The sequence below is a fragment of the Pogona vitticeps genome, chromosome 3 (genome assembly GCF_051106095.1).
Source record: "Pogona vitticeps strain Pit_001003342236 chromosome 3, PviZW2.1, whole genome shotgun sequence".
Taxonomy (NCBI): Eukaryota; Metazoa; Chordata; class Lepidosauria; order Squamata; family Agamidae; genus Pogona; species Pogona vitticeps.
The window spans coordinates 7097503-7114009 of NC_135785.1; the positions used below are offsets into that span (position 1 = coordinate 7097503).

General features: G+C 46.8%; 1 protein-coding gene across 2 annotated transcripts in view; it reads right to left on the reverse strand.

Annotated features, from left to right (window-relative positions):
* Positions 1–2223: 2223 nt before the first annotated feature.
* The window catches only part of ECE2 (endothelin converting enzyme 2), a 61049-nt gene continuing 46765 nt past the window's right edge, over positions 2224–16507 (reverse strand). For both annotated transcript variants that reach the window (XM_072996292.2, XM_072996291.2), the window contains 8 exons: positions 16309–16407; positions 13781–13858; positions 11887–11990; positions 10655–10765; positions 9366–9433; positions 7338–7528; positions 7073–7168; positions 2224–3632 (listed from right to left, as the gene is read on the reverse strand). In XM_072996292.2, coding sequence (XP_072852393.2) covers positions 3456–3632; positions 7073–7168; positions 7338–7528; positions 9366–9433; positions 10655–10765; positions 11887–11990; positions 13781–13858; positions 16309–16407 — 924 coding nt within the window. In that variant the 3' untranslated portion in view covers positions 2224–3455. The remainder of the gene's footprint in view (positions 3633–7072; positions 7169–7337; positions 7529–9365; positions 9434–10654; positions 10766–11886; positions 11991–13780; positions 13859–16308; positions 16408–16507) is intronic.

Sequence of the window (16507 nt, forward strand, 5' to 3'; positions counted from 1 at the left end):
AGGGAGATAGAAACAAGAATTGGGAAAATACAAATAAGAGATGGAATCACTTAGAAAAGATGAAAAAGGGGAAAATATTAAGGTGGCCACATTGCTGAAAGCATGTACTGTATATACTTAACATCTGGACTTGTAAAAAGGGGGATTAAACTGAAATAAGGGATCATTAATTAGCATGTATACATTACTGAAACAGCGACGTCTACGTTGGCTCGGGCATGTCATGAGAATGGTTGATGGTTGGATTCTAAAAAGTCTCCTGTATGGAGAATTAGTGCAGGGAAATCACTCCAGAGGGAGACCACAGCTGCAAAACAAGGAGATCTACAAGCGGGATCCAAGGCCTTAGGAATGGACCTCCACAGATGGGAAGCCCTGATATCTGAGCATTCCCACTTTGAAGAGACCCTTGCCCAGCAGGCCGAGGCAAAGAGGCCGGCCCGAAACCAGCAAAATCAGGGAGCTGGACAGAGGACAGATTGTATTTGTCTTCAGTGTGGAAGGGACTGTCACTCTCGAATTGCCTTCTCAGCCACACGAGACGCTGTTCCAAGTCCTCCATACAGAGCACATGACCATAGTCTCTCGAGACTGAAGGATGCCTAATCTGAATCAGGGTAAAGGCATAACATGGTGGCTTTTAAGGTAAATTGAAGTTAGATATAAGGATGGGGCAAAACAAATAGTACTTAATGAATATATACTAGTTATAATGTTGATACAGACATGATAGAAAATGTGGAGATAGAAATGGCTAAACAATTATAAAAAGAAAATTTGTATAAAAGTACCCAATATTGTATTCTAAAACACACACATGAACGGTTTAAATGTTTAAAAAAAAAGCATAGATTTTGAAGAGACAACTGAGAAGACACCAAGATGCAAAGAACAAATGATCGTAAGCAATCCATGTAGCATGATGTTTAACAAACACAATTAAATGTAGGTAAATTGAAAAATTAATGTTTTTTTTAAAAAAAGAAGTTACTTTCTTGGACTATAAATCTCAGAATCAAACTACTTATACAGGCATCCTCCGACTCTGTTAGCCCCTATTTGTGGTCTGAAAGGATATAGGCCAGAAGACTGCTACCTTTACTAGGCTTAAGTGAGCATTTGCTGCTATGCCTGCCATTCGCAAGCCACTTACTGCACACTACAGCCCACACAACCCCATGCCTGGTTTCTGGCTTGTTTTGCTAAGGACTGAAGGCAGTGCTTCTATTCTCAGATTTCGCTTTTCTCTTCGTTTTCTTATAAGGATCACACAACGCATTTGAAGCACACTTTGAAACGACTAAGCAGAAACAGCTTTTAATAATTAAATACACCAACACCATCCCTTTCCCTCCCACCCCACCCCAGAACACACATACGTACACTCACATACTAAATCCAAGGCACTAGTTCCCACCAAGCTCAGTAGAGGGGAGCAAGTTTGAGAATTTCTAAGCCAAGCTAGTTTGGAATTGATGGGGAGCCTGGGAAAAGGTTAAAGGAAAGGCCATGGAAGCAAACCAATCCGTGGCTCCTTCTATCCCCATCTCTCCTGGAACTGGAGGCTCCTAAGGTCCAGCTGCTGTGCGACCCATGTGCTTTCAATAGGGTGTTCGGTACTAGCTCGGGGACTGAATGGCAGAGGCAAAGAACTCCCCTTATGAAAGGAGATAAAAGTAGAGGGAAGCTTGGTAGGTGCAATGCTAGCTTGAAGGACCTTTTGTCTTTCCACAGTGGTTGGTGTTGTGTGTGTGTTTGTGTGTGTGTGTGTGTGTGCATGCGCATCTGTGTGGCATTTTCCTTTGCTGTTGTGTAATACCATACCAATGAGGTGACTCTGTCTTCTAAGCTGGCAGAAGAAGAATGATAGGGCCTACCCCAGAGCCATCATGCTTCTTTGGATCCTTGACTGATAGGAGAATATACAGCCAACTTCTTTGTAACCTGTCGCAGCCTGGCATGAGGAGACACTGTGAGCGGAAGCACCCATATCTCAGCTACACACCAACGCCTGTATGGTGCAGGGGATTCTAATGGCTGCTAGCTGATACGACTTTTTTGAAAGGAAGAAAAAGAGAAAGAGAGCAGAAGGAAGGAAGGAGAAGATGGGAGAGGAAAGAAAGAGAAAATAGAAGAGGAAGGAAGGAAGGAAGGAAGGAAGGAAGGAAGGAAGGAAGGAAGGAAGGAAGGAAGGAAGGAAGGAAGGAAGGAAGGAAGGAAGGAAGGAAGAAGATGAGAGGAAGGAAGGAAGGAAGGAAGGAAGGAAGGAAGGAAGGAAGGAAGGAAGGAAGGAAGGAAGGAAGGAAGGAAGGAAGGAAGAAGAGAGGAAGGAAGGAAGGAGAAAATGGAAGGAAAGAAGGAAGGAAGGAGAAGATGGCAGAGGAAGGAAGGTAGGTAGGAAGGAAGGAAGAAGAAGATGGGAGAGGAAGGAAGGAGAAAATGGAAGGAAGGAAAGAAGGAAGGAAGGAAGAAGAAGATGGGAGAGGAAGGATAAAATGGAAGAGGAAGGAAGGAAGGAAGGAAGGAAGGAAGGAAGGAAGGAAGGAAGGAAGGAAGGAAGGAAGGAAGGAAGGAAGGAAGGAAGGAAGGAAGGAAGGAGAAGATGGAAGAGGAAGGAAGGAAGGGTTAGTTTAAGGAAGCTAGATCTACCAATGGCAGTTAACTAAATAGTGCCTCCATGATCAGTGGCAACATACATCTAAATAACTGATTGCAGAAAAGAGCAGCTAGATGCCTTTGTGCTCAGCTTGTAAGCTTCCTGGAAGTTAACAGGAAAGCTGGCTTGCTGGAAATCGTATGCAGAACTGGATGGGTTTGCTCAGATGCACCGGGGCTCTTTGGATTGTACAGCCCACCAGTCTTTCTTATAAGGGCAACTGCTGTGCTAAGCATCTATAGCTGTGGCCCCACCAAATGGTTCACTTAGCCCCAGTGCTCATGGCGCTCCTCTTTCAGGTGGTTCCCAAGACCTATTCCATCAGAAATGGTAAAGACTGAGCCACATCTGTGGCTGATTTTTTTTTTTAAATAAGTGGAATGGACATGCTGAGACGTCAGGGGCGCAGACCACCCAGGTGGATCTGGGAGAGCCTTTTTTCCGGGGCAGCTGAAGACAGGAAACAAAAGCAGAAGGAGTGGAGCTGGAGGTTCCTCTTGGGGCCCGTGGAGGGAGGAGGGATGTGGTTAGCAAAAACGAACGACACTGTGCTTTCGCCCCCTCTTGGTCTCATGAAGTGGGCTTGGCAGGGAATGCCGGGCAAGCTCCCTTTCCTTCCAGGTGTCAAAGGTGAAGGAACCTGCACCGAGCCAAGCTGAGAAGGTGAGATCATGGGCTGCTTCCGAGGGAGTGGGCTGCCAGGGTTCAGCTTTGCTCCTGCGGGCTAGATTGTGCAGGGGGCCCTTGTATTTTATGTATGTACAGAACCTCTGCCAAAGGCCAGCCTCCCTTCCTCTCTTTACCACACTTCGCAGGGCTTCCCAGGGTTCATGGCGGAGCCGACGGGACAGTTAAAATGCTCTAAAAAGTCCTGAGAGTTGCTGAGGGTGCCGATGACGCGGAACTTGTCAGGGCTGTGGGGGTCCGTCACCAGGCCCTCGTGCGAGCTCTCGGGGGTGCGCACCGAACACCAAACCTGTGTCAGGAAGGAGAAAGTAAAAGATGTTTAGTACTTGCTAAAGGGGACGTGGTGGGAGAGGGGACGTGGTGGCGCTGTGGGCTAAACCGCAGAAGCCTCTGTGCTGCAGGGTCAGAAGACCAAGCAGTCGTAAGATCAAATCCACGCAACAGAGTGAGCGCCTGTCGCTTGTCCCAGCTCCCGCCAACCTAGTGGTTCGAAAGCATGCAAAAATGCGAGTAGATAAATAGGGACCACCTCGGTGGGAAGGTAACAGCGTTCCGTGTCTAAGTTGCACTGGCCATGTGACCACGGAAGATTGTCTTTGGACAAACGCTGGCTCTATGGCTTGGAAACGGGGATGAGCACCGCCCCCTAGAGTCGAACACGACTGGACAAAAATTGTCAAGGGGAACCTTTACCTTTACCTTACTTGCTCTGCAGAAGAGACAGGATGGGTGAAGCAATGAATTTTTGTCTTTGGAAGGGAGGCAGAATCCCAGTCAGTCAGTCACACACGTTCACCACCCAGTCAGAGAGTTGCTACAGTGATGGACTGGAACACGGGAGATCCAGGCTGTGGTCTCCACCGACTCATGGAGCTCATTAGCTGGGACCCCTTTGCGCACACTGCACAACTGTGATGATGCCATGGCTGGTTTTTTTTGGGGGGGGGGGGGATTAAAAATTTCCTATTCCTCCTCTCTAGGTTCTGGGGATCTCTAATGATCCCTTTTGTCCTGGGCGGGCTTTTGGGAGTTGCAGAACAGGGGACAAACATGAGGGATTTGGATTATTAAAGAGTTCCTTCTCAATCTTGTTGCTCTCCAAGGCTTCCGCAGATCCTCAGTTATCCTCAGGGCATGAGCTGGGGTGTGTGGCCATGGTTGATTCCTTCCTCACAGTTGCATGTGGTAAATCTTGTGCACACCATGGTGTGCCCTTGATCCAGCTTCTCTCTCTCTCTCTCTCTCTCTCTCTCTCTCTCTCACTCACTCACTCACTCACTCACAGACACACACACTCATTCTTCACAGAGTGAAGTTGTTAGAGGAATAGACTGGGGAAGAAAGGAGCCATATATGCCACACTGCTCAGTGAAGGATGGTATAAATTGAACTAAGGAATGAATGATCTATAATCACCCTTGGTCACCCAACAATGTGTAACCATCAAGTAAAATGCAGGCTTTGGTTTCAGGTCCAGAACTTAGCACCGTGGGGGGTGGGGACGGGGACTCTTCCTGTCTTTGAAAGCAAAATTCTAGGAAGAAACGCCATGAGAGGATACTGAGAATGGCCTGGCTGCAGACCCACAATCTCCCAGCAGGGCTTTTGCATTATACGTGGTTCCAAGTACCATCAGAAGAGGAAGCAAGTCTGAACTACAGTCAAGACATTAGGTCCTACCACCATTCAGTCCTGATAGAACCCATTTCTTGGTAAACCTGTTCCAATTCACTCTGCAGATCATGTAAGATATAGCACATTGGGCATCCATAACTGACTCTTGTCATCTTCGTGGAAAATTTGTAACCCACAGATGATGAGCCCTACAGATGTAGAAATGGGTCCTGCCTAGAAGGGGTAAATAAAAACTGGGAAATGCTGGGCAACCTCTGTCAAAGTCATAAAATATGCTGCATCGTTAACTGTTTGCCCGTTGGCCTGTGATTAGGAGAAGCTGCTTTCAGCTGGCCGGATATATCCCTATATTTGGAAGGCAGTGTCTCCATAGCATGTGATTCCAGCTTTGAGTTTAATTTGCATCTGGCAGGAAATCACCACTTGAGATTCATCCAAAGAAGAACAAGGCAGGTGCAATGCTGACTTTCAAAGGAGCTGGGCTGGGCTCTAGAGAGAGGCACTGTGGGTCAGGGTACCTCTCCGGATCTTCCCCTCCATCCCAGTTTCCTCTGTAGGAACACCGGGTGCAAAAAAGAAAAGAAAGAAAGAAAGAAAGAAAGAAAGAAAGAAAGAAAGAAAGAAAGAAAGAAAGAAAGAAAGAAAGAAAGAAAGAAAGAAAGAAAGAAAGAAAGAAAGAAAGAAAGAAAGAAAGAAAGAAAGAAAGAAAGAAAGAAAGAAAGAAAGAAAGAAAGAAAGAAAGAAAAAGGGGAAAAAAAGATTCTGTTTTAAGTCAACCAGTCCGGGAAAATACAGGGGCACACTTTTGCAAGGATTGTAAATCACAGCTACTGAATGAATCTGTTCCGTTTCAAAGAAATGATGCCCTTGAAGAATGGTGCTTTGGCAGAGTGACTCTTGTCCAAAAATCAACTTTACTCTGGAGCTAGATCTTAATCCATGGAATGGGAAACACAGTTCACATTGTATTTGCAAAGTATTCACAGTTCACATCCTTCCTTGCTAGCCCATGGCCATCCAACTACTATTTTGCCTTCCCCGCCCCTCGCTTAAAATATAATCCAGAGCAGGAGCAAAATTGGTAGTGGGAAGATTTGGTCATAGGTGGAGGAGAGCTATCAGAGAAGGGGGTACAGAGAAAATGCTCCAAACATGCTTGAATTGAGCTCTCCAGTAAAGTGACCCTCTTTTTAAAACACCCGTTTAATACAGCTTTTAAACTAATAAAATCCATGGCACCAGTGAGGAGGAAGAGCAAGAAGGAGAGGACCAGGAGAGATGATGGGCAAAGAGTCCATAGGGTAAGGACCCAGGCATAGCATTCTAGTGGCCCTTTCACATATCTTTGCACAGGTCTTGTTTCTGGGAGTTCCGACGGTTCCTGGACTCCAGTTCCAAAAGATGGCAGCTGATAAATCGCCATGGATGGTGGCCACTGAGGCAGATGAAGCTGGAGAAGAACAGGATCCAGAAACCCATTGTCCTCTTGCTGGGAAGCCTCTAATGCAGGGATGGGGAGCATCCCGTTCCCTTTTAGACTGCCACTCTGAGGGTCTCTCACCATTGGCCATGCTGGGGTTGGGCTGATGAGATCTCTAGCCCAAAACATCTGGAGGTCCAAAGGTTGCCCACTCCTCCTGGTCTAGCTGGAGATGGAAGAGACAGATCCTGGGACCTTAGATCCTGTTACCAAGTTGTGGGGTGGCTGATATACTCTGCCCATGATTTTTTGGATTTGGCAGGACTATTCATGGCTGAAGGACACGTAGTGATTGTCTCAAGTTACAGGAATCCAGATTTAGGCTGAGTATCAGGAAAAAAACTTCCTAACTGTTAGAAAAGTATGCCAATGGAACCCATGACCTCAGAGGGAGGTGGTGAGCGTTCTAACACTGGAGCGTTCGAGAAAAAATTGGACAACCCCCTGGCAGATAACCCTTGATTTGGATTCCTGCAGTTCAGGAGGAGGTTGGACTCGATGGCCTTAGAGGCCCCTTCCAACCCAATGATTCTATGTTGCAGACAGTGGCAGAATTTGTATGGGGTGGCAGAGAGGACACTGGGCATCCGTTTTTCCTCCCAAGCAGTGGTTACCTGCGCAAATCCTAAGAAGAAGAGCTGGTGGTTCGTGAGGTCCACAGAAGGCAGACGCTTCTCCTCCCCATACTTCTTCAGCCAGACCTTGTAAGCCTGCAATGAACCAGCAGTAGACCCTGTGATCCAAGGTTTCAGAGGACCCCAACCCTTTTCCCCTGCAGCCACTAGGAATGGAGATGCGGGAGCAGAGCCCCCGGGTCTTTTCCCCAGCTGCCTTTTTTGTGGGGGGGGCATTTACTACCCCCCAACGGAGCTCACTCACATTATAGGCTGCCTTCAGTCCTCCGTTGTCAGCAATGTTCTCGCCCAGCGTCTGCTTGCCATTGACATGCTCTCCGTTGACCAGATACTTGCTGTATTGCTCCGTCATGCACTCTGTCCGGTTCTTGAACGCCTCCAGGGACGAGTTCTGCCACCAAGGACGCAGGTTCCCTTCTTTGTCATACTCTCGGCCTGGAACAAATGGAATTGCCTTGCTGGACCAGGTTTCCTCTGATACCACATCTGGCCTCCAAGAAGAGCCAGCCAGATGTTCCCAAGAAGGACCTGGTCAACCCAACGAAGCCTTCTTGCCTGTTCCCAATCGGACAAAATCGGTTCTACACAGCAAGGCCCCTTAGCAAGAGAGGAGGTTGCCTCGCCCAGCCTGGCTGGCAGTGACTCTCCAATGTCTCGGATCAAGGACTTCTTTATCTGCTCAGGTACTTTAGATCCTTTCATGCTGGGGATTAAACCAGGGCTATTGAGCTGTGGCTTAGATGTTACTAGCCAGTAAACAGTTACTTATCAGGCTTTCATTTCATACTGTATCTATGCTCCAGAACAATGACCAGAATCCTGTGCAGATGTCATACACTTTCTGCTTGAATTCTGCACCCATCCTGTACATGTTATCCAGCTGGGCGCCGTTTGCATTATATTTTCCTGTTTTTCACAACCCCAGCTCCTGCAAGTCATAAGTTAGAGACTGGGCCCTCTAACTCTTCTTCTCATCCATGGAAAAACCTATCCCTCTTCTCCCTCCCTACTAATATTTCTGTTGGCCACTACCCCTTGGTATCTCTTCTCAGTCATAAGGACTAGAAACTTGTTGTGTCCTAAAATGGACGTTGAACTTCTCAGGAGCTGAATTTTGTGCCCAAGCTTTTTTCTGTGGCTGTAGACTAGGCAGAGCCTTGCCTAAGCTTTTGCCCCACCATGATCCTCAGCTATAAATCTAAACCTCTTCTTTGTTTCCCCCCTACATTAAGGGAGACCTAGAACCCCTGCACTATCCTCCCCTTTGGGCCTAACCCTGTTTGCAGCTGTTGGGGATTGCAATGCTCAAAGAGATGGGTCCCAAGTCAAACAGAGAGCTGCCCACCTATAAAGAAACAGAGGTTGGAGCCGAAGCCCAAAGTGCTCCTAAGCAGCAGTGAGCTTAAGAGGAGAGGAGGGGATCCTTTGCTGAAGCTGCGGCCCATGCATGCAGAAGTAATGAACTCTCATCAAGCAGATGGAAAAGGAGCGAAAGCAGCACAAAGAAGCCCGGTGAGGTGATGGAAGGTGGAGAGACAGGAGGGAAGACAGGAGAGGGAAGCAGCACCCGGTTGAGGAAGACGGGAATGGCCAGGAATCAGGCAAGAATGTGCATGGGGATGCCATGGAGATGAGTCGACCAGCCCCTAATGTTGGCAGCCTTTTGGAGAGGGTGGACTCAGCCATCTAAGTAGAGTACAGCATTGGCTAGAGAGGACTGCCACAGAGCTTAGAGAAGTTACTTTCTTGGGCTACAACTCCCACAACCCCTTGGCTTCTAGGATTTAGATTCTGGGAGTTATAGTCCCCCCAAAAAAGGATCTTTTCCAAATTCAGGACACTATAGATCACAATGTGCTGGGCCAAAAGCAGGGATTGAAAAATGTAGATTGTGCACCCCTTTGGGCATGGCAGATTTCCTTATCAAATTTTAGAACGAGTTCTTGAATCCTTCGCCGCACCGAGGACAGCAAAAATCTCACCGGGATGGTGGGTCTGAACCCTCTGAATGGGAAATGGTGGGGAGCGCCATCCAAGGGAGCTGAGATAACGAGGGGGAGGCGGGAAGCACAAGGTCGTCACTACAAAGGATTGTGATTGATATAAAGTGAGGTCGCCTGATTGAGTTGCCATCGTTCGTTATGGTTCAAAAGGCCCATGAAGGATGCAACCCAAAACAAAGGTGTCTCTCTTAGAAGGATGCAGCATGCATGCCAGGTGTAAGAAGCCATCCATGGCCATCTGCCTAGTGGGCCAAGAAACATGCCCCTACCTTGGTCATCAAAAGCATGGGTGAGCTCATGCCCCATTACGACGCCAATGCCTCCAAAGTTGAGGGCCCTCAAGGGAAGAAAGCAAGAGAACATTAAGAGGTGGGGGACACTGGCTGCCTAATCTTTGAAACACTATGGGGAGGGAAGCAAATGTCTCAGATGCAATAAAGGACATTCAGACATGCCACTGAAGATATGTGTTCAGTTGCTTCCATCTCTCACAAAGAAAGCATCTAATCCTTCTTTGGCCTTTTTAGGGAAGATCACTGCATAGGTACCACTTGGGTGGCAGGTGGGTGGCCTAGAATCGTAGGGCAACTTCAGGCTTACAGCAGAAAAACTAGATATTTTGGTGTGGAAAATTGCTGTTCATTAACAAGGTACTGGTTACGTTCCTGGGTAGATGCCTAAGCATGAGATCAGATGCACAGCGAGGAAGACAACCCGCACCTTGTTAATTAGTGGCAATTTGTTTGCCACGAAGGCAAACACAACCTAACCTAAATGGGCCATAGGCTTCTGGCTAATATCCTTTTGTTTAGCATTATTTACTGTTACAAGATGAAAATCATAAAAGAAAAAACAAGTTGTTTAATCTTCTCATGCCATAGAAGGAACAAGAACTGATTAAATGGGCCATTAAAGGTGCAATTTGGAAACACGGTGTCACCCCTGAGCGGGAAACCACAAAGTAGAAGCTAAAATAGAAACGGTGAAGTAGAAGCTTCGAGCTAGATCTTGGGCAGGCTGGCACTGCAGACTGCATTTGCAAGTGTGTGAGGGTGGGATGGTTGTGATGGTGGCAGTCACAAATCAGATCTGGAAAAAAAGGGTGGCAAGAGGACACAGAAGATACTGCAGTATTACATCATGCCAATGATACCTAAATTTCATGGAAAAAGTACATGGGCGAAGGATGGCAAATCCCAACGTAGCAGTTCGTGTGAAAGTGACCTGAGAGTCTCTAGCCATTGGCCTCCTTCCACCACTGCTGTAGAAAACAACTAGAAACTTTTAGGGCATATGGGGTGCCAGACAAGCCGAGCTGCCCTAGTGTGGGCCTTCTGCACGTGGAAACTTCATCACGACGACTACAAGGCTTCGGGGGAGGAGGAAACCAACCTGTTTTCCCTTTACATATCCCAAACCATCACGTTCCCATCTTGATACAGATGTGATTCCACCCAAACAGTGTCAAGACCAGAGAGCCAGATCTGACCAAGTTAAGGGCAGTGTCCCACCCTCCATCACAAGCCCCTTCTTCCCATCGAGCAGCACCCGGACCCACTTGGGATGGTTCCGTGCGTAGAAAGGAGCCTGCAGGATTCCCGCAGGGAAGACGATGCCATTCTTAGTAGGCAGGTAGTAGGCATTGACTGTTTGTGGGGTCATGCTCCACCTAGAGTAGGTTGAAAAGAGATTCAAAAATGAGGAGGAGGAGTAAGAGTGGGGGAAGGTACTTTTCCTGCAGAGCTGTGGCTATCAAATCACATGGCTGTCGGTCCCGGAGAACCCCAGAGAACAAGATTCAAGAGGTGACTGAAATGGCAAGAAGAACCTCATGATCTAATTCCTTCTTGCTAGTGCCATGTCCAACTGCTTCTTTCAATATTTCCCTTCCAGGGAAGGGAGAACACTTCATTCAATAATAATAATAATAATAATAATAATAATAATAATAATAATAATAATAATAATAATAATAATAATAATAATAATAATAATAATAATAATAATAATAATAATAATAATAATAATAATAATAATAATAATAATAATAATAATAAAATGAGCCTGCCAGGAGGAAAGGCATGCACACTTTTGAAATGGGGGAAAGTGTTTCGAAAAGTTTGTTTGGATTTTTCCAAGGGGGAAAAGGAATCTGCCACACAACCAACCAACACCCCCCCCCCCGCAGTTGGATGTGACACCATTGAGAAAGAGGTGTACTCCTTGGATATTTTGAGTCCTTTCGAGGAGAAAGGCAAGGTAAATAAATAAATATGTCTCTGAATTTCCAGAAAGTCCTGGCATCTCCTTATGCTCACCCACCCACCCACCCACCAACCCACCAACCCACCAACCCACCCACCCACCCACCCACCAACCCACCAACCCACCAACCCACCAACCCACCAACCCACCAACCCACCAACCAACCCACCAACCAACCAACCAACCAACCAACCAACCAACCAACCAACCAACCAACCAACCAACCAACCAACCAACCAACCAACCAACCAACCAACCAACCAACCAACCAACCAACCAACCAACCAACCAACCAACACCTCCATCAGGAACGCGGGGAAATTTAGCATCATGATTTACACCTGAATGTTGCCAAGCCCAGGTGAGCTGGCCATCCAAAAGGAAGGGAGAGGGCTCACCAGAGGACACCAAAGGTCTTCTCAGCCCTGGGTACAAGCTTCCCCTTTCCTCCCAAACATACAGTTCTTGTCTCCTCCCACCACCCACTCCTGTAGGGGTTGAAGTCGCGAATGTGTGAACACTCACTGGTCTCGGTTAGGAGGTTTCCTCAGCTGGTCTGCCATGAACCTGGCAGAGAAATTGTAGAAATTCAACATGTTCTGGAAGAAGGAGTCTTCGGAGACCTCATACTAGAGAGAAGGTGAGGAGGAAAGAGGATCGTTGAGATGAAGGCTTTTCCACCTCCGTGCTCTACATGGCCTGCCTCAAACCTTCATCCAAGCAAGCAAGCTTTGCTTTCCACAGGCAAGGAAACCTTTCCCCCCCCAGAGCTGGAAGGCACATTTTGCCAGATAGGCCTTCACGCACATTTTGAAGCAGATTTGGTTTTTAAAAAAAATCCTATTTTCTAGACTACAACTCCCAGAATCCTCATGGTGGCGAATTCTGGGAGTTGTAGTCCAAAAAGGTAGCTTCTCTGAACTTCATCATGAAGACATGTTGATTCTCTCAATACGCAGAGTGATCGTTAAGCAAGTTAGTTTCTCCTCACTCTTTCTGCCTATGCTTGGGCTCTGAAGGCATGTAGGCTACCACTGAACTGTGATTTCTCCTTGAACTGCTCTAGAAAGATCAACCACTATGATGGCACACCACAAGCGGGGAACTCCAGGGCCCATCTTCCATGTCCGGGAACCGCTTCCAGTGGCTTCTGGTTTTGGGAATTCTGCTTCCAGATATATATTTTTAATTTGTTTGTTTCTTTAGGGGACATTGGGAGTCTCTTGTGTCCTGTTTTAAAGCAAAAATGCTGTTCTTGGAAGCTTCCAGTAACAGAAAATTATACTTTTTCCCTGAAAAATATTTGGGTCAGGGGATGTATCAGGGTCCCCTGTGTCCACAAGATCCTCCGAGGGACCACGTACGGCCTGCAGACCACATTTTGCCCATGTTTATGATCCATCCTCTGTCAACGGCTGGGGTTCCCTTTAAGGCAACCAGCTTCCTTATTCCAAGAAGTGCCCCTTCTTCAGGAGGCCAGTCTATGGCCTGGGGTTCCTTTTTGCCACTAATCCTTGTCTCTTTTTACAGAGCAAAGAAAGGAAAAGTACTGAAAAGACAAGAAGTACAGATCAAACAGGGGTCTTAAGTCATGAGGAGGTGTGAAAGGCCACAAGGACCCACACCATTTGCATCCTGCTGTTCTGAAGTGGTCTTTCACTGCCCACATTTTTAAAAACCTGCACAAGTGGCAGATCCAGGGAAGAAGGAAGAATTATGTACTTGTACAGGAGACATTTGTATAGAACGGCTGATGGTCGGATTCCAAAAGGTCTCCTGTATGGAGAATTAGTGCAGGGAAAGTGCCCCAGAGGGAGACCACAGAGCTGCGATACAAGGATATCTGCAAGCGGGATCTGAAGGCCTTAGGAATGGATCTCCACAGATGAGAAACCTTGGCCTCTGAGCGTTCAGCCTGGAGGTAGGCAGTGCATTGTGGCCTCTCCCAATTTGAAGAGATACTTGTCCAGCAGGCCAAGGCAAAGAGGCAGTCACGAAAGCAGCAAAATCAGGGAGCTGGACAGGGGACAGATTGTATTTGTCTTCAGTGTGGAAGGGGTGGTCACTCTCGAATTGGCCTCCTCAGCCACACAAGACGCTGTTCCAAGACCTCTATTCAGAGCACGTTACTCTCGTCTCTCAAGACTGAAGGATGCTTCCTACAGGAGGCAAATCCACCCACCACAACCACTGGTTGCTTCACAGTGGCCATTTAGATTTCCTGCCTCCCCTGCTGCAAGCTGCTTTCTGCAAACACATACTGGACATGACCAATTATAAGCCCAGGATCCCATTTATACCTGATTTGACACACTGTGCCATACTGAGCAAAGCAGGGCAACCACTGGAACTACTTCTCCCTCGGGGGAGCCTGCAGGTCCCATTCCATTCCCTCCCACCTTTGCCCCCAGGCTCCTACCCCATCGTAGACATCATCCAGCTCTTTATCATCAAGGATGAACTCAGGGAAGCCAATCATGTCATAGATAGAGTCTGCCTGCAGAAGGAAGGAAGAGTATCATTGGACACAGTTTCCAAAATCATAACCTGGAAAACTGACCCTTTTGGGTTAGAAAAGCTGCTATCTAAAAAAAAATAATAACTTCAAGTTTGGTGCAATACTGTATTGGTAGGCTGGCGAAGGGAGCAGAGTGTGCAGGAGGCCACAATGAGCCGGGTGTTAACATACCACACTTTGATGGCTGCACTTATGGAACCTACATATTCAGGAGTAGTTGATCACTGAGATTATGAAGTGCAAAAGAAAAAAACCATCAGCAATTGTTACTGTCTTCATGGTTTGTCTGGAAATGGAACTTTGGTCTGAAACTGAAGGACACTTCGCTCAAAGTCTTACAAGTCTTAATGTCCACAACATCTCTTTCTTGGCACAAAACAACCAGCATGGTGTGACGACCAGTATAGTAGAGTGGACAGAGTGTTGCACCCGGTCTTAGGAGACTTGGCTTCAAAGCCCCACTTGGTCGTGGAAGCTCATTGGGGGACGGTCATAGCAGAACACGGTTGAACATCTCACATATCTGAAAAATCCTATTGGGCTACCCTAAGCCGCCCAGCAGCAACAGACCAGCACAAAAAACAAGATGGTCACAAGGCAGAGATCACTTCCCAGTTCCTAGTAGCATGCAAAAAAAAAAAATCAAGCTGCTAGGTGCTATCATGGGGGGGGGGCTTGTGGGAAAGTGTTTCCTCCCCTGCCTCCCTTGAGAGCCTTCAAAAGATTTATCTTCAGCACAGAAAGCCAGGCTATAGGATTTCGATTAAAGCCCCTCCCCAGAGACTTCAAAAGATTTCTTGTGCTCGATGAAAAGGCATTTTATCTTGAAAGCTGATTCCACAGAGCATTCTGTGTCTTTTTAGTTTTTCCAAATGACCTTTAAAAAAAAAAAAAGGATCACCGCTGCACAAGGTTTCAGTATCCCTCTTACGGCCAACATGACTTCCTCTGCAGTTTGCTTTTTTTTTCTTTTCCTTTTTAAAAAAATGGTATGAAAACCTTCGCCACCTGTTTGCTAGGAATCTATTCTGCAGGAAGAGGGCTGGGAGGTTGGAGGTGGGTGGGGGTGTTAAAAAACCATTGGAATCTTTCATCACTAACAAGGATGGTTCACATCATGTCAAAGGACAGATTCTTGGGAAACTTCCAGGCTCCCAGGTTTCACTGCCAAGTTTTTATCCTTAAAGACTGCAGGGATATCACTCCTAGTGATTTGGAAATACGTAGTTGTGCTTGTCTTAGATTAGAACAGCCTTGGTCCTAGGCCTTCGGTGGCCTTCATCCACCCCCAGTACAGCCCCGCCCACGCCTTCCTCTGCAACCAGCTGACCAGCTTGATGGCAAGGGACAAGCCACTGGTGTGACGTTTGCAGAGAGTTGAGCAGCGATTTCAGGCTCAGACTAGACATTAAGGGAAATACATATTCCCTCCCATTGTCCCTCAACAATGAGATCTCCTCTGAGAGCCATGCTTCAGCCATTAGCTTTGCAAATTAAGCCTGTGTTTATCCTCTGATAACCAATCACAAACCAAAGCACGCTAAATGTAAGATACATAGGTGAGGAAAGTCATCTGCTAGCTAAGCGGTCATCTTTCGCCACTTACGCAGCATCTCTGCGCCGCCTGCTTTGCTTGTTTGCTTAGTCTAGTGGTTCCCAACCTTGCGTCACCCAGGTGTTCTCGGACTGCGACTCCCAGAAATCCCGGCCAGCACAGCTGATGGTGAAGGCTTCTGGGAGCTGTAGTCCAAGAACACCTGGGTGACCCAAGCTTGAGAACAATTGCTTAGGACCAATCGGGGTTGGGGAGATGAAGGGGTAAAAGTTTCTTCCATTGGCCAGTGCTGCTGCTGCTGCTGAGAGCAGATGTTTGTTCTGCTGTTCTTTTTGGCAGAGAACCAGTGATCTTAATACCGAGTGGGGAACAGCTTCTTCTCTAACTCTGCGAGGGGCAAAACAATGCTCTTCTTGAACATTTGAGAGAACTCAAAGCCTGATTAACAGATCAACTCAAAAGGCCCAGAATGTGGCATTCAAGGTACATATGAAAAGGTTCAGAACTTACTTTAGTGGGCTTAGTTATCTCTTAGGAGGCACAGCTAAATGTTCAGGAAAGATCTTTCGGTGTGAAGAGTAAACTTGGTACAACTTGGGGAACTTACAATCTCAGTTACACAACAGGAGCTATTTACTGTTGGCTTTTCAGAATTTCATTTCCACCAGAATCAGGGTTGCTGATTTTAAGCCCTTACACAATGTACATGTTAGAGACTAAGAAACCTCAAATTCCTCAGCAGGAATCAAGCAGAACAAAAATAAAAAGAATGAGAATGTATACACAATCATAAGGACTAGAAACTTTAAAAAAACCCAAAAAACTAAAGCCATGTTTTAAAGAATTCTGGAAGTATACAAGTATTAGGAAACACCTTCTCTTTAGCAGCTTGTCTGGTCTTCTCGTCCATCCATTCAAGCTGATCCAGTGACTCCTCAAAGGCTGTGCGAATCTCGGCAATCATATCCTCGGCCTGAAGGCAAAGATGTAGGAAAAATAACAGCAACAGTGCTTCCTCCCTCATCCCTCAGTCTTTTCACTGTATGATACCAACAATGTGGTATCACATTGTG